This window comes from Myodes glareolus, chromosome 22, assembly GCF_982192425.1.
Source record: "Myodes glareolus chromosome 22, mMyoGla1.1, whole genome shotgun sequence".
Lineage (NCBI taxonomy): Eukaryota > Metazoa > Chordata > Mammalia > Rodentia > Cricetidae > Myodes > Myodes glareolus.
The window spans coordinates 48,980,270-49,005,712 of record NC_142047.1 but is presented as its reverse complement, the minus strand read 5'-3'; the positions used below and the strand labels follow the sequence as shown (position 1 = coordinate 49,005,712).

General features: G+C 51.3%; 1 protein-coding gene across 1 annotated transcript in view; it reads left to right on the top strand.

Moving 5' to 3' along the window:
* Positions 1 to 25,443, top strand: part of Cotl1 (coactosin like F-actin binding protein 1) — a 34,542-nt gene extending 9,099 nt beyond the window's left edge. Inside the window, exons 3-4 of the mRNA XM_048437393.3 lie at positions 10,443 to 10,600; positions 24,320 to 25,443. Coding sequence (XP_048293350.1) covers positions 10,443 to 10,600; positions 24,320 to 24,430 — 269 coding nt within the window. The 3' untranslated portion in view covers positions 24,431 to 25,443. The remainder of the gene's footprint in view (positions 1 to 10,442; positions 10,601 to 24,319) is intronic.

Sequence of the window (25,443 nt, the reverse complement as noted above, 5' to 3'; positions counted from 1 at the left end):
CTAGGTTGTCCCCAGCCATGTCTGGGGGCTGAGCCTGCACAGGAGGTCCCACTGTCCCTTTCTGAAGTGATAGCCTAGTAACCAGTGCAGAGCAAATGGCCCCTGTCAGCGTCCCTGACCACGTGACTGCTTTGGCCCAGTGCCAGGCATCTTCCTGCAACCCTGTGTCCCAGAGTGCCTCTCCTACTTACTTTCAGAGTCGGCTGGCGGCCCCAGAGCGTCAGTCCCCAGAGGCCTGTTTCCGAGAGTGGGATTTTATATTGCCTTTTAATATTTATATCATCGCTGCGTTTCGGAATTAACTTGCAATAGATCTGGTGTGGGGGGGCAGTCCTGAGGGTTGAACCTAGGGGCTCGTGCGTGCAGGGAAGTGCTACCACGGAGCTGCAGCCCCAGACCGTTTCTTCCTCTTTTCATTCTGAAATAGAGTCTTGTCAAGTTACCCAGGATGGTTTTGAAGTTAGACTTCTCCCATTTCAGCCTTCCTGATAACTGAGTTGACAGCCTGCCCTAGCGGACCTGGCTTGTTTATTGTTTATTTCTATGGAGGCAGGGTCTGGGCAGCTCTGGCTGGCCTGGGACTCATGGTCTCACACCACTTCTAGGCTCTGATAGTGTTTCCAGTTTTGCTGATCTCCCATCGATCTCTCTTGCACTCACTGTTGTTTGATTTTTGTCTTCTATTATTTCTGCTCGTCCTTGCCAATAATGAGCAAGTCGATAGTATTAGTAAGAACAGTCGCTAATGGTGACCTTCCTGGGCCCTTGGCTCTCTCCTTTTCTTTCTCATGCCAGCTCCTGGTCCTGACCCTGCTACCTCCCTTTTCTCCATTTAGGACCTAGTGATAGCATTTAGCCAAGCCAGTACTCCAGGGTCATCCCTCATCCAATCCTCCACCAAATTACATTGGTAGTGTTCCCTTTGCCATATGAGGTCACCGCCACTGGTTCTGATGGATAAGAAATTTTAAAAAATAAAATCAAATAAAGTTTAAATTGCAAAGAAAGAGGGGAGCCCCCCCCCCCGCCAAGATGGTAGAGGATAGTGATAAAGTGAGGCTGTGATGGAGAGCGGTCGGATCCAGCTGGAGCAGCCCAAGCCATAATGGGAAACTGGGGTCCTCCAGCTGCACACCCTGTGGCCCTACTTGTCGTTGGTCCCCAGGGCGGGTTCTGCCTGTCCAGAGACCTGTATTCCCTGGGACTGGCTCTGTGGCTTTAGGTGCATCCTCCAGCACCCAGCCTTTCCTGTAGCTCCACAGTCTCTGTTGCACCCTGTGGTTGCCATGGTTACCATTGGTGTTCTTATCTTCATTACCATCTCACTGGCTCCTTTCTTCCCTCCCATTTTTTAGCATGGTCTCTCCAGTCTCTCCACGTGGCACAGGCTAGCCTTAGGGCCACAATCCTCCTGCTTTAGCCATTAGAATATCGTAATAACAGGTGTGAACCTTTATGCTGAGCTGTCTGGCCCCTTGCAAAACTTGCTATGTGTCAGAACAGTCCAAGGGCTTGTTTCTGTCACCTGAGTCCATCGAGGACAGTGTTACTGCCTGGAGACTGAGAGGGGACTTCACATCCCCTTGGCTAGAGCGGCTACGCCCTCCTGTGTGATCTTGCTCAGTGATGGACGAAGGGGGCATGTCCCCCACCTCACAGCCTCACTCAGGCCAGCAGTTGTGCATGGATGCTTCAACCACTCCATGCCCTTTGGTTTCAGGCCAGTGTGCAAGTGCTGGCAGCTGCTAGGTGGCCCCTGAGATCTCTCTGCATCTCCTGCTTGTTCCCTGGGGATAGAAGTCACACTGACAGTACCCGTGGGGAATGGCACCTCCCACGGCACTAAACAGTTGACAATAAGAACGGAAAGCTCTTGAGACCACAGAAGTGACTGTTCAAGGCTCTTCCTGAGAGTGTGCCATGTGCCAGACACCAGCTGGGTCCTGGGACTAAGAAGAACATGACGCAGCCTTCCAGGCTCCGGCTCTACTGGTAAAGTGCTTGCCTAGGGTACAGGAGACACTGGGTTCAGTTCTCACTGCTGCACAAACCGGATATAGTGGTGCCTGTCGTAATCCAGTCATTCAGTTGCTTGGGAGGTAGAGGCAGGACAATCAGGAGTTCAAGGTCATCCTTGACTATACAGTTCCAAGACCAGCCTGGGCTACAGGACACCTTCTCTGGACCAGTTTAGCTTTTAAGTATGACCCCATCCATGAGGCCATCCTTGATCACAGCCCCCAGAAAGAGCCAATTTCCTTCTTCCTTTGATGTTCCAGTAACAACCAAGTAACCGCTGTCTGGGTGGCACTCTTAGTTTGACGATTTTTTGAGAGTAGGGATTGTGTCTTATTCAGTAGTCTCCGAATCACAGGTTGGCTGCATGCTTGTCCAGTGACTGCTTAGCAAAGCCACAAAGAGCAAATCCAAGAATACAAACCAGTGCTTGCAGTGGCTGCTGGTGCTTCAGCAGTCACACCGGCCCTAGGGTGCCTTGCTTAGGTGCACTCAGCGCTTGATCTTCTTTTAAGGAGGATGAAGAAGACTGTTGAGAGCCAACACCTGTGCTTTGTGCTGGGAAAGCCTGGGACCATCTGCAGTTTAATCTCTGGGTCAGCTTGTTCCCTGGGGCCATTTGGACTCCTATTGAGCCATATCCAAGCCATGTTTTTGCTTTTCATTTTCAAATAAATCTCATTAAGTTGACCAGATGAGTTTTGAACTTGCAATCTTCCTGCCTCAGCCTCCCGAGAAGCCAGGGATATAGCTCTGTTGGTAAAATAATTGCCAAGTATGCAGAAAGCCTTGGGTTTCACTCCCAGCACAATATAAACTAGGTTTATGTCTTACTCCTGGGATTCAGGAGGTAGAGGCAGGAGGATCAGAAGTTCAAGGTCATTCTTGCTACAAATGAGGTTGAGGTGGTATGAGTTCCTGTCTTTAAAAATATGTCTGTGTCTGTCTGTGTCTGTCTGTCTGTCTGTCTGTCTCTCTCTCTCTCTCTCTCTCTCTGTGTGTGTGTGTTTGGGACCAGAGGGTGCTAGTGCATTTGTTTTGTCCTGGATAACCAGGGGCTGCTGTGTGCTCATGAACAGAGAGGCCATGTGTTACCTAGCAATTTCAGGTCAGCCTGTGATTCCCACCTTTTGGCCTCATCCATCTGTCTGACCATCCATCATCCATCCATCCACCCACCCATCCACTCACCCATCCACCCATTTCTTCCTTCCTTCATTCATGTTCTGGTGCTAGGGATAGAGTATATATATATATACTATATGTATAGGATAGAGTATATATATATATATACTATATGTATATATAGTATATGTAAAGTATATATACAATATGTATTTATCCTACACTGTACTCACAGAGTATGGTGAGGGCTGAGAGGAGGAGGAGAGGTGTGCCTTCAGTAGTACAGCTTCTGTCATATGAATGTGGGCTATGCCAGCCTCCTTCCCCTGTGATGGAAAGAGATCCTCATCCCCTTTGGAGCTGTGCCCTCTGCGTGGCCCTACAGGAGCCAGGATGCAATTCCAATGTCCAGCGCCTGCCTCTGGGCTTTGGCAGGATGTCAAAGTTCTTTCCGCTTCCTCCCAGCTTCCTGGGGTTGCAGCACTCACCATCTGCCTGCAGTCTCCTCCCCTCCACCCTTCACCCCCCCCCCACCATCCCCCACAACTGCTGCCTCCTCCCCTCCAGCCTGCACTCTACCCCCACCTTTCACCTGGGCTGCATCCTCTTCCCCTCCACCCTGCACCTTCCATTCCCCACCCCAACTGCAGTCTCCTCCCCTCTACCCTGTATCTCCCTCAGTCCTCCACCCCAGCTGCAGCCTCCTCTTCTCCAGCCTACAGTCCCCTCACTTCCCTACCCCAACTGCTGCTCTCCCACCAGCCTATACCCCCCCATCCCGACTGCAGTTTCCTCCCCTCCAGTCTGCAGCCTTCTCTCCAGCCTGCAGGCTCCTCCCCTTCTGAAGATGACTGCTCAGCTCTTTAGTGTGGGGGCGGTTTCCCCTTTCTGTGCTTTGTTTGCACAACTTCTCAGGCTGTGAGGAAGGTCACCAGTTGTGTGAGCTGCTGGGTCTCTGGGCTGCATCCTTCTGCTTTCTCCTTCTTGCTCTGAAGTTCAGCCTCAGGGCAGAGATAGCAAAAGCCATTCTCTTTTTCTCTCCTTTCTGTTGACCCATGGTTCATTTATGCACTGCCTTTGCCTCCCTGGCACAGGGACATGAGAACTGGACAGATGGCTCTCATGTTTAAAAGATGCCGGGTTTGGTGGGTCACTTCTACAATGACAGCACTTGGGAGGCTGAGGCAGGAGCATTGCTGCAAGTTTGCAGCTAGTTTGGGCTACATAATGAGTTTCAGGGAAGCCCTGGCTGAAGAGTAAGGCTCTTGATCAAAGGATAGGGCATTTTCAGAACCCCTCCCGTGTGCAGCTTTATTTTCGCTCATTCATACTTCTGTTTGTTCTACACGTAGTGTGTGTCATACATGATGAGGGGAGTCCCTTAAAGCTCGTTGAATGGTATAGAGTGGTATATGGCAGCTCCTTGGTCCTGAAGCTTTAGGCCAGGCTTTGGGGAATAGCAGGAGACTTTTGCAAGAAGGCTGGGCCTTGGTCAGTTTGGGGGGACTCCCGTGAGAGGTGGAGGGAGAGAGGATGGGATTAGTCAACCTAAGAGTCCACTGAGACTTTGAATTTGGTGGGAGGGGAGATCAGTATGCACGGTCACTGGTCAGCGGTCAACGTATGCTATGTTCTCTCGGAGATATCGTTGACACAACCTGTCTTTGTAGCTTGCAGAAATTCTGACTTCCCTCTGTGATCCGTTTTCCCATCCCCCCTTTATGGTCCCTTCGTCCTTTGTTGTCACTGTTCCTCCTACATCCCTAGTGCCGTCCCTGCCCAGCAGCCCCTGCCTGAACCCCAGCTGGCTCTCTTCTTTACTCCTGCTAGGGACTCCGTCCTTGCTTGCCTCATTGCCTGAATCCTTCCCTCTTCCTAGACTAGAAGGGAGCCTGGAAGGGCAGGCACAGGTGGGGAGAAGGTAGATTTGTGGAGGGAGCGTAGGTGGGGAGAGGACACATTGGCAGGAGAATGGTGGTAGAGGCTATCATGAAGAGAAGGGACATGAGAAGAAAGCAGGCAGAGGCAGCAGTAACCCGACGGAGCACCACTCAGCCAGTGCCCTGGGTCAGACAGTGCCCTGGGTCAGACAGTGCCCTCGTTCAGCCAGTGCCCTGGGTCAGACAGTGCCCTGGGTCAGCTAGTGCCCTGGGTCAGACAGTGCCCTGGGTCAGGCAGTGTTCTGGGTCAGGAAGTGAGTGCCCTGGGTCAGGCAGTGCCCAGGGTCAGGCGGTGCCCTGGGTCAGGCGGTGCCCTGGGTCAGGGAGTGAGTGCCCAGGATCAGTCAGTGACCTGGGTCAGATGGTGTCCTGGGTCAGTCAGTGCCTAGGGTCAGGCAGTGTCCTGGGTCAGGCAGGCAGTGCCCAGGGTCAGGCAGTGCCCTGGGTCAGGAAGTGAGTACCCTGGGTCAGGAAGTGAGTACCCTGGGTCAGGCAGTGCCCAGGGTCAGGCAGTGCCCTGGGTCAGATAGACAGTGCACTGAGCATGTCCACTGGCTCCCTACTATTGTTCTGGGCTGCTTAGTAGCCTTGCAAGCAGGAGCCTGTACTGGCTGTTGCACAGCTTTCCTAGAGATCAGCCTGTGAGGAGATGCAGGCCAAGGTTCTCTGGGCAGGGTCTAGTTAACCCTGTGGCTTTCCTGAGGGAAGCTCTCTGGATATGAGGAGGGTATCACAGTTCCTGAATTGGAGATGGAGTGTCCTGTGCAGTCACCCTGGGCCTGGCATACCTGGGGAGGGTACAGAACTTGGGGAGGGTACAGAACTTGTGCCAACCCTCCAGCATGGGCCTGGTCTCATCTTGCTCTCAGCAATGTCCCTCGTGAGATGGGATTAAAGTGGATTTGTAATACATGCCCTGGTCATCAGGATGAAGGCTTCTTGACACAGTAGGTGAGCAGTGAGGTATTCTGAGGCCAGTCTAGATTGCCTATGACACTGGTCAGTGGCCCCTTTTCCTGCTATAGCTTTAAGGGCAGGGTGAGTCTCAGGGACAGTCCTGTCACCTTTGATGGTTATGTCTCTGATCCTGCAGAGGGTCGTGTGAAAAAGGGGGACTAGGCCCTGCAGAAGACTTGGCCTGATCACTTCCTTAAAATGAGGGGGATGTGGGGCAGGAGAAGGGGTGGGGCTCTGAGTACTTCTGCTTTACCACCCTGGAGTTCGCTCGTCCCATCTCTTGTTCCTACCAGCTGCAGTGTGCCATCCCTATACTGGAGCCCTCCATGCCCACCTTGCCTTATTCTTTCCATAGTGGCTCTCAAGTTTTGGCCCATCAGAGTCACCCCAGGGGCTTGTTCAAGCTCAACTCCTGAGCCATCCCCCAGAGTTCCCAGTTTGTCCAAGCACACATCCTTTGGGGTTCTGTGTGTCAAAAGGCCGGGACTGTACCGTGATTGAGAACCACGGTTCTAGACTACAGCAGGGAAGCAAGTTCTAGTTCCTCACCAACCAAGTCTCACCGGGAACAGAGTATCACTGAGGGGATGCCAGCAGGCCCGGGCGCCAGCCTTCTGGCTAGTTTACCATCTTATCGTGTGTGTGTACACGCATGTGCGTACATGGAGGAGTTCCCCCTGCTTTTCAGCCGCCTGCTGTCCGTGCTTCTGTTTGAGAAGTGGGTGTGGGCTCTGACAGCTTCTGAGCCCTCATGTTTGGAGAAAGGAGTGGACGTGGACTTCCCCAAAGGGCCGCCTGCTCTCCCAAGCTGTCAGAGTGACAGGGACGGTCCAGGGCTTTGAAGAAGTGGTAAAAATGCTGTTGGGACCCACAGGCCTTCTGTCCGGCCTCAGCTGACATCCTGTCTGGCCAGGTCTCTAGTGTCCAGCACTTGTAAGTGCAGTGTCACTTGGATTTCCGAAAATGTGCCTGTCAGCAGTCTTCCTGAGCAAACTGCGGCTGGATAAGCACTCAGCCAGTCACTCCATGTGTGGCTGCCTCCCTCCCCCGTGGTTGTTTAAATGAAGTCAGTGTGGGGTTCTGGAAGGTTCCCAGTGCCTTTGGGGGACGGGTGTGACTTACTTTCTGTTCATAGGCTAGTCCTTAGGACACAAGATTTACTGGATGTTTGCTAGGGAATTTCAAAGAAAATCAAGGAGTAGGCAGGATGGCTCAATGGGTGATTGCCACACAAATTCTGACAACCCGAGTTCAATCCCCAGAACTTCATAAAGGTGGCAGGAGAGTGAACTGACTCTGACCTCTATATGCATACCCCACATTACTTACATACACTCATAATAAGAAATACAATTAAATAAAAATTTAAAAAGAGCCAGATGGTGGTGGTGCATGCCTTTAATCCCAGCACTTGGGAGGCAGAGGCAGGTGGATCTCCGTGAGTTCAAGGCCAGCTTGGTCTACAGAGCGAGTGCCAGGACAGGCTCCAAAGCTACACAGAGATGCTCTGTCTCAAAAATCAAAAAAGAAAAAAATAAATAAAAAAGAACTGTGGTGGCTGGGGGTGACTGGAGTATCTGAAATGGGTGAGAGACAGACTTGAGAGGGCCACCTTGTGAAAGTCCCTTGTGGTGCGGGAAATCTGACCCACACTACAGGAGAGTGACATGAGAAGAGGCAGGCAGGGAGAGCTGACGCCCCTGGAAGGCTCTGCGCTTGGATGAATGGAGAGTGAGGTCAGGGGCTCCAGCCACTGCCCCACACAGAGCCTTTGGCAGCGACCCACATTCGCTGGGCCCCAGAGTCCACACGGGCACTGTAGAACTGGGAAGCCGTTGCTGTGGAAACGGACACTGGTGGTCTTTTGTGTGAAGGCTGGTAGGGAGGTGACTGGGATGGGTGCCTGCCTCCCCTATAGGCCAAGGGTGAAATTCAGTCAAACTTCTCAGTGCTGGTTACTGGGACACAGTGCCTACAACACTGTCCATACCCCCGCTTGTCTCATGCTGGGAAATGCACTCAGCTGCTCATGTCCCCTTTGCATCAGCCGCAAGGCCTATGCCCCTATAACCTAGCAGCCTTCATCTTCAAGAGTTCAAAGTTAACCCCAGGCCACACAGGAGCACCCTGGCAGCCCTGCACCAGGACAGGAGCTTCAGATGGAAGCTTCTGTCTGGTGGGCCACCTAGGTCTATAGTGCGAATGTCCCCTCTCCCCAGACGATGGGCAGAGTGTGGAGCTGCCATTTTGGAAGCAGCTCTGATGTCCATCAGATGATGGGTAGATAATCATACCATGGAATGTTTTGGATCCGGAGGGAGACATAGAAATAAAGGGTGTTTCGGAGCTAGCTCGCTCAGTGAAGGGCTTGAGGCTCTGTGTTCCTTTCCCAGAGCCCGCATCAAGCCAGCATGGTGCTATGCACTTGTAATCCCAGCACTGGGGAGGCAGAGACAGGTGTATCCTTGGAGTTCACTGGCTGGCCAGCCTAGCACACTTGCTCAGTTTCAGGCCAGTGGGAGACCCTGTCTCAAAAAACAAAGTAGACAGACAGACAGACAGCACCTGAAGCACAGCACCTGGGGTTGTACTCTGACCACCATGCACACGCATGCACATGTTTACACACACACACAGGTGCATAGCACACAGGTGAACCCGGAGAACACAGTGTTTTATTTGTGAGAGAACTTGGTCCCCCACGTGTGATATGATATCACTCATGTGACTGTCTAGATCAGTGATCTCAGCAAATACAGAGACAGACAGGTTTAGTGGTTGCTGGGGCCCATGTGAACATGGGAGCAGTTGTTCCTGGGTCTGAGTGTCCTTTTTGGTTGATGAGAACGTTCTGAAATTAGGCTACAGCAATGGCTGCACAGTTGTGTCCTTTAAAATGATGTGTATGCGCATGCTTGGGCGCACTGTTTTCCCAGTGACATTTTTGTAAGTTTCCAACTGTCAGACATTTAGATTTTGAAGAAAAAATAAAAAATGTAGACTATCCCTCCATTAGTGTCATGCAAGTACAAACTGCTTGGGCTGGCGAGATAGCTCAAGTGGGTGCTTGCCGCCAGGCCTGGCAGGCTGAGTTCAACCCCTGGGACCAACATGGTGAACGAAGAGAACAGACTGTGCAAAATTGTCCTCTGACCTCTGACCTCTGTCCTCTGACCTCTGTACATTGAATTGAATATTGCCTTCATGGATTGCCTCCCTGCGCCCCTGCAAGTGGACAGGTGGTTCTGTCCCTGGGGGACAGCTGAGAGTGTGCTGAGAATGCTCTGGTCTTTAGTGGTGGAGGCCGGGGGTATTGTATACACCCTGTAAATCATGGCACACCCGCACCACAGTGACTTATCCACTCCTACATCTCCTTTTCTCCCTTTTTCTTTTCTTTTCTTTTCTTTTCTTTTCTTTTCTTTTCTTTTCTTTTCTTTTCTTTTCTTTTGTTTTCCCCCTTGGTTTTTTGAGATGGTTTTTGTGAAGCAGCCCTTGCTGTCCCAGAACTTGCTCTGTAGATGAGACTGGGCTCAAACTCACAGAGATCCACCTGCCGCTGCCTCCTGAGTGCTGGGGTTAAAGGTGTACACTACCACTGCCTCTCATATGAAGTGTGGGGAGCGGATAATGGAAGATGGAACTTGGTGAGGTTGTGCTTGGCATGGGTTTTGGGAGAGACTGCAGAGTAACCATAGAACTCTAACGTAGCTCAGTGCAGCAACCGCCCAAGAAGTTTCCTTGAAAACGAACAAGCATGGCGTAAGCAGCCTAAATCACCTGACTTTCCAGTTGGACGATGTCATGGAGTTCACTGTCCCGTCATAGGCCCTTGCTTGCATTGGCTCTTGTCTCTCCAGAGTGGTGTTCCCATTCTGGGTAGAACCTTACAGGTGATTTGGCAACTTTGGTTTTCTGTGACAGTACCTCCTGTAGGCCAAGCTGACCTTGAATTCTGAGCCTCCTGCCTCTACCTCCCAAATGCTGGGGCTGCAGGCATAGAGGTTTAGGAGGTGCCGGGGGATTGAACCCAGAGCCTCGGGTGCACTAGGCGAGCCCTCTACCCACCGAGCCACATTCCCAGCCTGAAGTGGTGGCTGTCTATCTCAAAATAACATTCATGGTTTGAGTCTTGGCCCATGAAGGTCGTAGAGGTGATAGCCAGGGAGGCCTGAGCACAAATCCCAGCATTCCTCCAGCTCCGTGTCTCACCATCAACTGCCACGTGGCCAGGCTATGCCTCCACTTCTCCTCTGTGAAGCAGGCATCGGAGAGGATGCTGCCGAGGTCTGTGGGCACACAGTTGTTTCCGCCTTCTTACTGGGCACACCTGTGGCCTCTCCTCAGGGAGACGGTGTCAGGAAGTCCTTACTGAGTACCACGTTCTCTTTGTTTTGGCTACAGATGACGTCCGGCTGTTTGCCTTTGTGCGCTTTACCACTGGCGATGCCATGAGCAAGAGGTCCAAGTTTGCCCTCATCACGTGGATAGGGGAGGACGTGAGTGGGCTGCAGCGAGCCAAGACAGGGACTGACAAGACACTGGTGAAGGAGGTGGTCCAGGTAATGTGGTCTGCTGCATGTCCCCAAGGGTCACCTTCCAGTTGGGATGGGGGGGCTATGGGGTGGACTCTGCCACCTTGACTGCCATACCTAATAACATGGCGGCTGAACATCCAGCTCTTCACAGCCGGCAGTCCACAGAGAAGGGAGCTGACAAAATGACCAGAATGGAGACTACTGCCTGTCCCAGCATGGATGGCTCCCCGGCAGTGGCCATGGGGACCTAGGGGAGCAGATGGGATCCTCCTTCCCAGGACAGCATCTGTAACGGGGACACTACTCGTGCTTGCTTGGTGCACGTTCACCTGATGATTGACAGTGGGGCACGTTGTCACAGTTTGGTAACTAAAACATGACAGTAGCTGTGTCCACAGCACACCATACATGGTGAGGTTGTTTGTGGGTTTGGGTAAGGAGCCACCAGAAGAAAGGGAAATCTGAATTTGTATTGGTGAAGCAAGATGAGCATGCAGAAGGATTTCCCAAAACCTAGAGGCCAGAGGCCTTCCTTCTTTTAGTTTATCCGAACTACTGTTTCAGTGACCAGAGTAGATGTAGCCAGCCCTTCAATCCTTCAGGCTGACTGTTGCTCATGACCAAGTGACATGTGCAAAGAAAAATGATGGAGCAGGGCGATGGTGGCTCACACCTTTAATCCCAGCACTTGGGAGGCAGAGGAAGTCAGATCTCTGAGTTTGAGGCCAGCCTGGTCTATAGAGCGAGTTCCAGGACAGCCAGAGCTGTTACACAGAGAAACCCTGTCTCAAGGAAGGAAGGAAGGAAGGAAGGAAGGAAGGAAGGAAGGAAGGAAGGAAGGAAGGAAAAAAGGAAGAAAGAAAGAAAGAAAGGAAGAAAGAAAGAAAGACAGACAGACAGACAGACAGACAGACAGACAGACAATGGGACTGAAGAGATGGCTAGTGACGAAGAGCGTTGGCTGCATTTCCAGAGAGCCTGTTTGGTTCCTGGCACTCATGTGGGAGCTCACAAACCCTCTGCCCCTGGAGCCCCGGGGGATCTGACCCTCTTCTGGCCTCCATGGGCACTGCATGTGTGTGATGCACAGACATCCATGTAAGCAATATATCCGTACACATAAAATGAAACAAAAACAAACTAAAGATGTGGTACTTTCCCTTGGCTTCCGTTGGCTCCCTGACTGACACACTGGCTGCCTTTAAAAAGTATTTTTTTGAGACAGGGAGTCTTAGGATTGCTATTGCTGTGATGAAACACCATGACGGGAAGCACGTTGAGAGAAAAAGCTTTATTTATTTGGCTTACATTTCTACATCACTGTTATCACTGGTGGAAGTCAGGACAGGAACTCAGACAGTACAGGAACCTAGAAGCAGGAGCTGATGCAGAGGCCGTGGAGGGCTGCTGCTTACCAACTTGCTCCTGTGGCTTGCTCAGCCTGCTTTCTTATAGAATCCAGGACTACCAGCCCAGGGATGGTGCCACCTACAATGGGCTGGGCATCCCCTATCAATGACCAATTAAGAAAATGTCCTACAGATTTTCATACAGCTAGATTTTATGGAGACATAATCTCAATTGAGGCTTCCTCCTCTGTGATGACTATCGCTTGTGAAAAGTGTCATAAATCTAGCCAGCACACAGGCTCTCTCTGCTATATAGCTCTGGCTGTCCTGGAACTTACTCTAAGACTAGTCTGACCTGGAAGTCAAAGATTCCCCTGTCTCTGCCTCCTGAGTGCTGGAGTCAAGGTGGAGCCTGACCATACCCAGCTTTTTCCTTTCCCTATGAGTCCTAAGGATTAAACTGAGGTCATTATGTGAGCATCTTACTGTCTGAGCAGCTTTCAGCCCCTGCTGGATGGCCTCTGTAGAACCCTAGGAGGGATTCCAGGACTTATAAGCATGAGGGTCAGCTTTATTGCATTTAAAGTGGGTTTTTAATTAATTCTGTTGCGTTTGTGTGTGTGTGTGCCCCATGTGGAACACCAAGTGTATGTGGACAGCACTACAGAGTCCATTCTCTCCTTCTGGCTTTCCTTCTGTTTACACACACATATATATGTAACACTGAATGTATGTGGACAGCACTACAGAGTCCGTTCTCTCCTTCTGGCTTTCCTTCTGTTTACACGCGCACGTGCAACACCGAGTGTATGTGCACAGCACTACAGAGTGCGTTCTCTCTGTCTTTTCTTGACCTCCAGAGATCAAATTCATCGGATTCACCTCAAGCACCTTTACCCACTGAGCTATCTGCTGGCCCCATTATTATCTCATTTTAATTTAATTTTGTTGAGATAGGGCCTCATTCTGTACCCCAGTGTGCCCTCAGACTCCTGCCTCTGGGTTTGAGTGTGACATTGAGCCACCACACATGACTAGACTGTTGTTCATTTAGTTGTTTATTGCATGCTTGTTTCGTGGTGCAGAGGTTCCAGCCGGGGCCGAGCTGCAGTCCCAGCCCCGGGTTTCTGCGAACCCTGAATGGTTACAGTGGCAAAGTAGAGCTGTAAGTGGGGGTGACTTGGGGACCTGGCTTCTCTCGTGGCTGGATCCAGGCTCAGGGAGCTTTCCAGTTTGTTCTCTTTCTCTCTGGATTTGGCCATCCTCTGCCCAGCGGAAGGAACATCCAGGCTTCGGTGACCCTTCAAGGTCTGGACCCCAGAAGAGAGATGCCCGCTACCTCTGTGATAGTCGGGTCCTTTCAGAGAACCCTGACTGCCATCTGTGGGTGGGACTAGGGCTTTATGGTTTGAGCTACCCTGAGGTTCCATCCAGTCCAGAGGCATGATGGGAGTTGAGGTATGCTGGTGTCACTCAGATGAGGAGCTAGGATTCCTGGCCAGATGGAGGTGCATGCCTGTAACCTAGGCACCCTAGTGTGGAGGCAGGAGGATTGGAGACTGGGGCCCGCTTGGGACTGGAAGTCAGAAAGGTCACTGAAAGGTCCTGGGAAAACTAGACAGAAGTCCCCTTCTCCACCAGCGGCAGGGCAGCAGAGACTGCAGGAAGCTGGGCTGAGTTGACTGCCCTGAGTTGGGGAATGTGCTGAGCGGACAGACAGCTCACTGGCTGAGATCGCCCTGCCGCACTGTTGTCTGCCTATTGTTCTGGTGCCTCGGCAGGCTTGTGGGGACAATGTGGTGGCCGGCAGGGGAGACTTCCCGGTGCCAGGCCAGGCTGCCTGGCATCAGAGAGGCCTGGCATCAGAGAGTGGATCAGGACTGCCTTGCAAAACGCTCTCGTGCGCTCTTTTGTTTCTTTGTATTAATTTATTGAGTTTAAAAATATTCTATATATGTGCATGATGTGTGTGTGTGTGTGTGTGTGTGTGTGTGTGTGTGTGTGTGTGTAGGTCAGGGGGCACTGTCATGGGATCTCTTTCCTTTTACCATGTAGGTTTTGGGGATTGGGATCAAATTCAGGTTACAGGTTTGGCAGCAGGCTTCTTTACCTGCCGAGCCATCTTACTTAACTTACCAAAGGGAAACCATGTTGAAGGTGAGGCATCATCTGAAACAGTGGGGAGCCTGGACTGGCTTTGCTCAAGGTCCAGCATGTACACGAAGCTGCTTCAACCAAAAGACTGTGCTGTGCCAGCCGTGGCTTGCTGCCCCTCACTAGACTCTAGACCTACTCCTAGCCCATGGTCAGCATGGCTGTGTGTGACCCTTGCCAGCTGCCTAGCAGTCATGCCCACCGCAGAACCATGGAACTCCTGCTTGCCAGCTCCCTGAAGGTGGGAGGCCTGCTCATAGTGTTCCAAGGCCAAGCTCCCTGGGTGTGTGTCCTGCAGGCTTTGCCTGTCCCCTTCTCGGTGCCTCTCCATTTTCTGTCTTCTGGTTGTCTCTACAAAGTCCCTTTTACAACAGGCCTGCACCACACACGGTTGTGCCTGTGTGGCCCCTAGGCTCAGTAGCCAGGCCCTGCTCCGTGAGTGCCCACCCCAGACATGAGTCTAATGTTAGTCATGTGCCTTCTTTCTCTTGTGGACCTCAGCCAGCCTTGGCCAGAAGCTCCCGAAGATCATGTTTCTGGCCTCTCGCCTCCCTGTTTCCCTGTTTCCTCTTCTGAGCAATGGGATGTCAGTCTATGGGGAGTGCTGGTATATAGTGCTGAGACTTGTCTTGAACTCACTATGCAGTTGAGATGTCCTTGGACCCCTGGAATTCCTGCCTCTACCTCCCTAAGTGGCGAGGTTATAGGTGTGTGCTGCTGCACCCTGTTTATACGGTGCTGAGATGGAACCCAGGGGTCTGCGCATGCCAGGCAAGCATTCTGCCAATTAAGCGAGCCCTGTTTACTTATGTATTCATTTTCTGTTGAATTATGAACACATCTGGTATTTGCTGACAGCGAACATCTTTGAGGCTAAGTGTTGTCATTTTAAAACAATTCTGTTTACTGATTCTTTGGATGAAATTCCCAAGCATGCATGTGGCTGGGAACAAGAAATTGTATGCTTTCTCTTTCTCTCTTTGTGGTTCTGGAGACCCAGGGTCTCACACATGTTAGGTGAGTGTTTTGCTGCATAGCTGGTTCCTCAGCCATGGGCAGTTTTGATTAGTCAGAAGATGAAGACCCAGCCTGGATTTGACCTCTACCCCATTAGCTGACCAATAGGTAGGGACTGCTTGGGCTCTGGATGAAGAAGGGTTCTGAAGTTGAATGTTGACGGAAAAGGTGCCACGATTGATTTGTGATGTCTGCCACAGACATGGTAGCAGAGAATGGAGTATGTTTGCTACCCCTTTCCCTTTCCTGAAGTAGATGGGGTCAGAGGTCAGACCAGATGAGGTCAGGGCTTTGGTGAACATCTGGGAGACAGAGGCAGTTTTTCACATGCTAAGAGAGATGGCTATGAAGGGGGATGTTTTCCTGTACCAGGCTTTTTCTTTCTTTCTTTCTCATTCTTTCCTTTTGGTTTGTCCAGACAGGGTTTCTCTGTGTAGCTTTGGATCCTGTCCTGGAACTCACTCTGTAGGCCAGGTTGGCCTCAAACTCACAGAGATCTGCCTGTCTCTGTCTCCCAACTGCTGGGATTAAAGGCGTGTGCCATCACCGCCTGGTTCCAGGCTTTTTCTTTGGGGTCACCAGCCAGCTCCCCAAATCATGACACAGAGACTTCTTACTAGTTTCAATGATCAGCCTAGCTTAACTCTTTTCTAATTCCTTTTTTTTTAAAAAAATTGACTTTTACTGAGCTCTACATTTTTCTCTTCTCCCCTCCCTGCCTCTCCCCTCCCCTTCAACCCTCTCCCAAGGCCCCCATGCTCCCAATTTACTCAGGAGATCTTGTCTTTTTCTACTTCCCATGTAGGTTAGATCCATGCATGTCTCTCTTAGAGTCCTCATTGTTGTCTAGGTTCTCTGGGATTGAGATTTGTAGGCTGGTTTCCTTTCCTTCATGTTTAAAAACCACTTATGAGTAAGTACATGTGATAATTATCTTTCTGGGTCTGGGTTACCTCACTCAAAATGATGTTTTCTAGCTCCATTCATTTGTCTGCAAATTTCAAGATGTCTGACTAACTCTTTTAACTTAAATTAACCATTTTCTTTTTGTCTATTTTTTGCCTCAGGGCTTTTTACCTTTTCTTACTTTTCTGCTGTTTCTGGCTGGCTGGCCAACAGCTGCCTGCAGTGTGTTTGTCATTCTCTCCTTCTTCCTTCTTCTTGAGCCTAGAGTGTCCCCCCCCCATCCTTTCTCCTGCCTAGCTATTGGCCATTCAGTTTTTTATTAGACCAATCAGGTTCCTTAGGCAGGCAAGGTGAAACAGATACAGCATAGCTTTATATAATTAAACAAATGCAGCATAAACAAATGGAACACATCTCTGCCCAGTTATAAGAATATTTCACAACCTTTTCCCAGTATGGGATCAACTGCCCTGAGTTGGTTTGGTCCACACCAGCGCACAGCAGGATCTGGGGACATCTGTCTGCTCACATTCTGTCTTGCTAGAGATCGAGACGTGCCCACCTGTGGTGTGCTCTTGGTTCTCTCCCTGAGCAGGAGGGGGATCTTTGTATCCAAAGCTGTCAGAAACTTGACCTTCTGATCCATCTGTTGCCTTCATCCTTCTCCGATGAGTCATGCCTGCTTTAAGAACCTGCTCTTTTTGAGTAAATTATACCTTGCTGGTCAGGTTTTAAGGACTTGGTCTTTCAGACATCTGAATAGGTGTAGGAGGGCCCAGAGGGGGCGGGAGAGCTGACAGTGGAGTGCACTGTGAGCTTCGATTTCTTTCTGCTCAGCTCCCTGCGAGGTTGTCTTTTTCCTAGCAAGAAGGGCTGCTGGGGACTAATTGCCTTTATTCAGCACTCAGAGGTCTTTGGCTTAGAATTCTTAGGGAATTCCAGTTGGTGAAAGGCACTTGATTGTTGCCAGCAGGTGACTTGTTCATGCCCTGCTGCGTGTGGCAGAGACTCTCCCGCCCTGTATAGCGGGGAGATTTTTTATGGGTTCCAAATGGTCCCAAAGCAATCACAGAGCCTTAACCTACAACAGTGCTGAGATGCTATGTTGGTTCCCCATGAATTCTGGTGTCCATGGTGGGACATTGTCACTGTCTTTATCTTCATGCTCTAGGGACTTAGGCAGACCCTTGGATGGCTGGTGAATATGGCTGGGAGATCCTTTTTTTCTTCCTCTCCTCTTTCACAGAATGGAGAACAGGGTCAGAGCTACTGAATACTGCTTTTGGGGCCTCCTGGAGCCCCTGCTCCTCTTCTGTTAGAGAGAGACACAGCACTGGAATTTGGCCTTCCAGGGTATGGGCAAGTGATGGCCATAGTGAGTATTAAGCCAGCATAGGTTTCAGGGAGCAGTGAGTGGTATTCATTGTTCTGCTTGGCCTTTGGTATAGTGGAAGCCACCTCTCTTCCCTAGCAGGCTTGCAACTTCTCTGCAGCTCTCCCCAGCCCAGCTTTGGGGATTGCCACTTGGTGGACATAACCAGCACCTTCCATGTTTACCCAGGGCTGCCCTTCATTGAAAATAAACTCTGGAGAACAAGGAAAGGGCCCAGCCACTAAACCCTAAGCTCCCCTGAAGCCTTGAGGCTGAAGGGAAAGCTACATCGCTCACAAGTCAGCTGAGGGCCAGTCAGCACTTGTCCAGTGCTGGGCGCACCCAGCAAACATGCAGGCTCAGTGCAGACTCCAAGACCCTCATTACGGCCTCAGCATGTGGCATTGTTTCTCTTCCTGTTTGTGGAGGAGGAACTGAGGCTCGGGAGGGCCAGGCTGCTGCAGAACATGGAGCAGCTTAAACTAAATCCTGTTTCCAGCCTGCTTTAGCAAGAAAGCTGGGTTTAAGCCAGGCAGTTGGAAGCCCTTCAAAAAAGAGTCGGGGACTGGGGATATAGCTCACTGGGTCCTCAGCACCACATAAACCAGAGAGGTGGAAAGTCTGAAGTTCAGGGTCATTCTTGGCTACCAGCAAGTTCAAGGTCAGCCTAGGGGTGAAAAGGAGGTGGGCAGACAATTTAAAACCAAGGATAGAACACTTGCATACATACTTAATTTAGCATACTTAATTTAACCTTGCAAACAGAGGTGTGTGTGTGTGTGTGTGTGTGTGTATGTATGTCTTTGCAAGGGTCTCAGATACCCTGGAGGTAGAGTTAACAGGCAGTCGTAAGCTGTCATGTGGGTGCTGGGAATTGAACCCAGGTCCTCTGGAAGAACTGCCAGTGCTCTTACCCACTGAGCCATCTCTCCAGCCCCGAGCCTCTTCCTTTGAAGAGTCCCACTGGGTGAGACCTGGGAGGGATGCGCAAATCCTGGACACAGCACCAGGTGCCTCAGGTGACATTACTCAGATTGGCACTTTGTGCTTTTGACTCTTCCGGGTAACTTGGGCAGCCTTGGGGCTTCTGGTATGGAGGTGTGGGGGTGGAGACAGACAGTGTAGAACAGCCTGGAGGAGGGGCGAGGAGGAAGGGCAGACTTAACATGGGGCTCTTTACTTTGTAACCTGAAATGAGTCACTTCCCCTCTCCGGTCCTCTATCAGAAATGGGGGTGGTTGGCCTTGGCAGGGTTTAGTGGGTTTTGTTCCTTTGGTTCCATCCTCTCACTTTGTCTTGAACCACAGGACAGCTACAGCTGGGTGACTTTTGAACATTGCAAGCTTCCCCTGTGAGCACCCATGAAGCCACCACCAGGTTTAAGGGAGGGACATTTGTTCCCTCACACCCCTGCCAGGCCCTGCTGCCCCGGAGCAGGTCAGCTGCAGGACTCTGTGATGGGAGACCGACCTGTGGGGCCACTCTGCTTGCAGACCAGATGGTATTCTTTTCAGTCACCAACAGCTGCAGCGTGCTGGTCACTGCTGCTGCTGACCTGTGACACACCTGATGGCCAAGCTGTGCCAGGGGCTGTGAATGCTACTTGTGGGTAAACTGGCAGCATCTCAGGGCTGCTGCAACGTCACTTGCCGTGTGACCTTTACATAAGGCCACATGTGTACCATCAAAACACTTCTCAATAAGCACAGGCCCGGGTTCTGCCACCTTCTCTTCTTGTGGCTCTTAGGTGGCTTGCGTGTGTATATAGGGGTCGAGCGTGGTGGCAGGTAACCTTTTGGCACAGGTGACTTCTTGGTGGCTAGCACCCAGTGATGAAGGTGAGCAACTCTTTGCTCTTTCTGGTCCTGGCGTTGCTCCCAGATCAGGCTTCATCTACCCAGTGATGTCGCTTGGTTCCTGTCCTTTTTACAAACATACCAGGAAGGCGACTCCCCTATGCCACTGGGGACTCCCTGGTGGTGCTCTTGGCCCTCTTAGATCTGAAGCTGACTGCTTAGTAGAAGTGAAGACAGAGTGCAGGGGGTCATTTCAAGTAAGTTTTGAGGTTAGTGCCTGTGTGATGAAACACCATGACCATAGGATTCCATATCAGAGTTCATCACTGAAGGAAGTCAGGGCAGGAACCCAAGCAGGGCAAGAGCCTGTCTTAGGAGGCCATGTAGGGGTGCTGCTTATTGACTTGTTCCTCTTGACTTCCTCCACCTGCTTTCTTATAGAACCCAGGGACTGGTATCACACAATGGGCCGAGCCTTCCCGCATCAATCACTAAGAACATGTTCTCCTGTCTTGCCTACAGTCTGATCTTACGGAGCCATTTTCTCAATTGCAAGTCCCCCCTTTCAGATAACTCTAGCTTGTATCAAATTGATGTAAAACTAACCAGCCCAGTACCCAAGTCATACATTTGGGGACATTGTGCAGAATTCACACCCTTAATGGGAAGAATGTGCCATGTGTGCCAAGCCTTTTGTGGGGGCAATGACCTATTGGCCTACCATGGTTTCCATCACATATGCCTGCTTCTCCCGCTTTCTCAGATAGAAAGGAACTGCCCCTGGAATAGTGGGGAAGAGGTACCCTCAGCTTTTATCAGAGCTGTCCGTGGGTGACAGGACCCCATAAATGGGCTTGGCTGCAAACAGGGAAACTTCATTTAGGAGGATGTACAGGGAAGGGTTGAATCATAGCAGGTGTTGAGACCTGGAAGGTTCCTGGAGGACCCCGGTGTGGGGAGGGGCGTGGCAGTTGAGTGGACATGGGGTGAGCTAAAGGCTGTGAAGCCTCCGCTGTCCTCACTGTGGATGGAGGGGTAAGTGAGTGACTTCTCAGGCCCTTTGTCATCTTCCAGTCTGCTGCTGGGGAGATGGGAGCCCCAGAGGAAGCGTCTCCTCTAGCATCTGCAGACATCTCTGGCTTCACTGGGCAGTATGGGTGCAGATCCACCTCCTGGGCTCTTGTGGGGTGAGGGGGGCAGAGCCAGCCTCCAGCCAGGCTCACCATGAGGCCGCAGCCTGGCTGACTGTGGATGAGACCATCAACCCAAGGCATCAGAGCAAATCCATGGTCTGCCTTGGTACCTTAGGCATCGCTTGAGCTTCAGTGACCTCAGAAATGTTAAATGCCTGCCTTGGTCACTAGAAGAGAAAACCACTCAATTAAGAGGTAGAACTCTTCATTTTGCTCTCTAGCTCTGGAGTTTCCCCAAAACAGTGGGCGTGGAATGACCTGACAGGGTGCTGAGCACATGCCCCATGCCCCATACTGCTTTTCCACAATTACCGTCCCTGGAGGTCCCGGCTCAGGGCTCTGCAGGCAGCCACAGTACAACACACCTTCAGTCAAGTCTCCTTCCTGTCTTCTGTGGCAACAGAGAGGAGAGAATGTTCTGTGTGACTGATGCAGCAAGGCATCGTGTGGGTGGAGCATTGGCTGCCCTGTAAACTTTGTGAACTTGGAAGCATTCGCTTCATGACTGGTTTTAAGCACACCTCAAAGTTTGAGGCTGCCTTTATTTTTTTATAGTTTGAGACAGTGTATATGTGTGCATGTGAGTGTTATATATACATGGGGGTATATGGGAGCACTTAGGTCATTTTGCCCAGTCACATTTATCGCTATGTATGGTTCGCTGGTCTGATCTCCTTTTTCAGACAGTCAGGTAGCCTGGGCAGGTCTTGAACTCCATATGTAGCTGAGGTTGGCCCTAATTTTTTTTCACATCTATTACCTTTGTGTGTAGACTTGTGCACACCACAGTGGCATATGGAGCCAGGACACAATGCACAGGGGTTAGTCTCTCTTTCCACTATGGGGATCTCAGATCATCAGGCTAGGCCGCAAGTGCCTTTACCTGCTGAGCCATCTCCCCACCCAGTCTTGAACTTCTGATCCTCTTGCTGCTACCTGGGATTATAAACCTGTACCATCATGCCTGGTTTGTGCAGTGCTGGGGATTGAACCCAGGGCTCTTTACATGCCGGGCAAGCGTTCTGCCCACTGAGCCACATCCCCAGCCCCTGTTTTGTTTTGTTGAGGTTTTGCTACTGAACCCAAACTGGCTTCAAGGTCACGGCAGTCTCCAGAGTTCTGGGATTAAAGGTATCTGGGATTATAGGTGTGAGCACCACGCTGCCTGATTGTCACGCTGCGGCTCACACTCTTGTGGTTTTAACTGGAGCTGCACCCAGCCTCTAACACTTCCCTTTAGATTTCTTAACCCTTATCGCCGCCTGTTCCTGACACAGACTTCAGGTTCTTTTCTTTAGATTGCCATATATGGCAGTCAACAAGCAGGGGACTTTGAACTTCCTCTGCAGGCTTCTAAGACTGTTGGCTTCCTTGCTGGGACACTCTTGCCCCTCCCCTGTGCCGTTGGGTTGAGCTGGGAGTTAAGACACAAGTCAGTTCTCAATTCTGTCTGACCGAGGCCCACTGCCTTCCATCGTCTGGATCACATGCTTTTACTTAGCAGTGCTGGCCAGTGGGGCTGGTGGGAAGGGGCTGGACAAAGCTGTCTCGGCTCTGCACAGGGGTCTTATCTTAACCATGTAAAAGGCCGCTGTATCAGAGTGGATTCAGAGAGTGTGTGAGGCTGTCCCTCTTGACTAATACTAGTTCCTCTTGACTGATACTAACCCCTCCCCCATATCCCTCCATGTCTTGGTGGCCTTGCTCGTGGTACCTAGAAAGTTGAGAGGCTGATCTTCCTGGTGCTATGGCAATTTTGCTTATTTTGCTTTTATTGATGTGGAAGCCATTTAATGTAAAATTAAGCATTTTAACCACTCCTCCCAAGTTCCAAAGATTTTTTTTTGCCATCTTTTCTTTATATCTGTATAGTAGTACGGGGGACCGAGAGGTGCTGGGAATTGAACCCAGGACCTCGTGCCTGCTGAGGTAAGCGCTGTCCTCCTGAGCCACACTCCCAGTCCAAGGCGGTAGTCCCAGCTCTGGGACCTTGGGTGGGTCTTCAAACTCTGTCTTGCCTATGAAATGGAAACTGGAAACATCTTGATTGTTTCGGGGATCTTAAGTGTTGCTCTTGAGGGGATTTGGGGCAGAGCCGTACTTCACGCATAGAGAGAGCTGGCTTCCGGCCCATCCTGGTTTACAGTCCTCTCCAAGAGCTCTGCCGATTTTACCACGTCCAATTTTAGGTGGTATCTGTCATTTCCTGTTCTTCTCCCACCCCTGGTCACCTCTGATCTGCTTTCTCTGTGGATTTGCCTTTTTTGGACATTTCCTGTCAGGGGAACCAGACAGTGGGTGGCCTTTCGCATCTGCCTGCTTCTGCTCGTGGTTAAGGGCTCATCCATGTTGCAGCAGGCATCTGAACTTCATTCCTTTTCGTTGCTGACTAATTAATGTTTCACCATGTGGGACGCCCGAGCTCTGTGTACCGCCTCATCTCATCTGTTTAGCTGTCTGGGGTGCTTGGCTGTCGGTGAATCACGCTGCTGTGAGATGGGGCGTGCGCATAGGAGCCAAGGTGATTTCATTTCTCTCAGGTAGATCTTCAGGTGTCCAGTCCCAGCGTCATAGTTGGGGGTTTCAGATTTGATTCCGCGGCTTGGTCTCAGTACCACAGCACTGTGTGTGTATATGCTGGCGGAAGTCCTGATCATGGTCCACAGGCCTGGGGATGTTGTTGCTCAGTGGTAGAGCGGTGCCTAAGGAGACTAAGCCCTAGATTCCTCCCCCAGGGCTGGTTCTAATGTCGGGGTATGATGTGTAGTGTTGAGGTACATGCATGTGTGCTGATGTGCAGTGTGTCTCTGTGTGTGTGTGTGTGTGTGTGTGTGTGTGTGTGTACGCACACACCCACATGTGCATGTTCCTCTTACCGCACAGACTTTTGTTGGCCTTGAACTCCTGTGTAGCTGAGTCTGGCCATGAACTCCCATGCCTCCTGCCTCCTGCTTCCTGCCTGCTGCTCCCCAGTGCTGATTTTACAGGGTTGCAGAGCCACCTTCAACTCCTTTCTGTGGATAATTTCCCGACCTTTGGACCTGTGTTTCTGGAAGCTTTCTTTGTCTCCCTTTGAGATTTTCTTGATTTATTATAGTGTATAATCTGCATATAAAGTAACGTAACCCTCACGGCTCAGTGTTATCTGATAAGATACCACCTGCTTCACTTGCTCCCTCCTGGGCCAGGCCCTTGGGCTATGGGGCAAAGCCTGCACCCGAAGCAGTGACAGAGGCAGTGTGTTTCTTAACGATAGCCTTGCATGTTTGTAGAATGAATGCCAATCGTGCCCTGCCCACTACTGAATGTGGTTGGAAAGGCTGGAATACCCCTGGTGCCCTCAGGTCTGGTAATGGTTGAGCAGGTGTGTGAGAGCCTGTTAGCCTGGCTTTTCCCAACCCCGGGTGCAGTAGTAACACATGCTGGCGAGCAGTAGCCACAAGTCAGAGCCCCCCTTTTTTCTGTTTCCTCCTGCCTGTGACTTTTTTTGTTTGTTTGTTTTAGAGATAGGGTCTCACTATGTAGCTCAAGTTGGTCCTAGAATCATGGTAGTTCCCCTGCCCTTAGCCTCCTGCATGCTGGGATGGCAGGTATGTGCCACCATGTCTAGCTCCTCTTTCCCCTCCCTTTTCTGACCTGCTTTTCCAACCTCACAACCTCCCTGGTGGGTTTTTACAGCTGAAGAAGGTAGATGACCATTGAGAGGGACCTGTCCACGGTAACACAGCCAGGATGAGACAGTCCAGGCTTCATGCTTGGGTTCAGCCATGGCCCGGAGGACATGGCATCCCTGTCCATCCGATCGGGCTTCTGACACAGGCTCTGTTGGCATGATTTTACTACACTCCTCTGCGAGTGTCTGGGGTGCCAGGGCTTCCTGCTGCGTTGCCTGGGCAACCCTGGACCTGCCCCCCTCCTCCCTCCCAGAAACTCTGAGCTCTTCTTTGTCCTTGCAGAATTTTGCAAAGGAGTTTGTGATCAGTGATCGGAAGGAGCTGGAGGAAGACTTCATCAGGAGCGAGCTGAAGAAGGCTGGAGGGGCCAATTACGATGCTCAGACAGAGTAGCCACAGCCCCACACCTCAGAGCCATCTGCCTGCTCCACCTTGGTGGAGACTGCCACCTCAGAGTCACCAGCCCACCAGGGAGGAGGAGCCATGAGAGGCGCCGGCGCCACCAGTGTGTGCAAACCCCACTCCTCCATTCTTGTTCCCCCCCCCCGCCCCTCTGTGACCCTCTCAAGCTCACCAAGCAACATTCGGTACCTGCCCCCTTTTTGCTTTAAAGAAAAGTCATCTTGGTGCCAGGGTCATGCACACCATCAGATCCCAGGTGCCTCTGTCAGTGGCCCTTAGCCGGGCATTTCCCTTTCCCTCACTGTGGCCTGCCTGGGCTGAGCCACCCTGGCCTCCAGTTGCTGGGGCCTGGCCTGGGTACCATCCCAGCTTGCCTTGGCTGTTTCCTGCTAGCCCTCTGCCGGCCACCATGCCAGGAGCTGTGCATACCGTACAGCCTTCATGAGCTCACACGCGCTCCTCAGAAACCCTAGACATGGCTCCAGGCCGCACCCCCACCCTGTTCAGAGTGGCCTAAACTCTATGTAAATCTGGTAGATGCTGCTTGGAAGTGGCAGGTTTAGGTCTGACGCGGACTGAGTCCGAAGTGATAATTTGCCTTAAATCTTGCCTGGCGGTGGCTCTGCTGTGTGGTCTAAACTACCTTTGGGCAAAGTCCTTCTGAATATGAGAGGTCTGAGTCCAGCAGTGGTGGGAATTTAGGGTCAACCTCAGGGTCCCCCAGGGTGACCAGGGTGGACCCGTCCCCTGCAAGCAGGGAGGCAGCACCTGGAAGGCGGGGGCGGTTGCAATCTTAGTCTGCACCACACATTTGAAAAGATGGCTTTGTTTGCTTTTAAAGAAAAGCTGAGGCGGGCGTGGCCCCTCGTGAGCACGTGAGGACGGCCCTTTTCCTTATCCTCGCTCTTTTAATTTTGGGGAAGAAGACTGCACTGGACTGGGCTGTGAGGACCATCTCTGGCATTCCAACAGTTTACAGAAATAAATGTGTTTTTCAAGAAAAA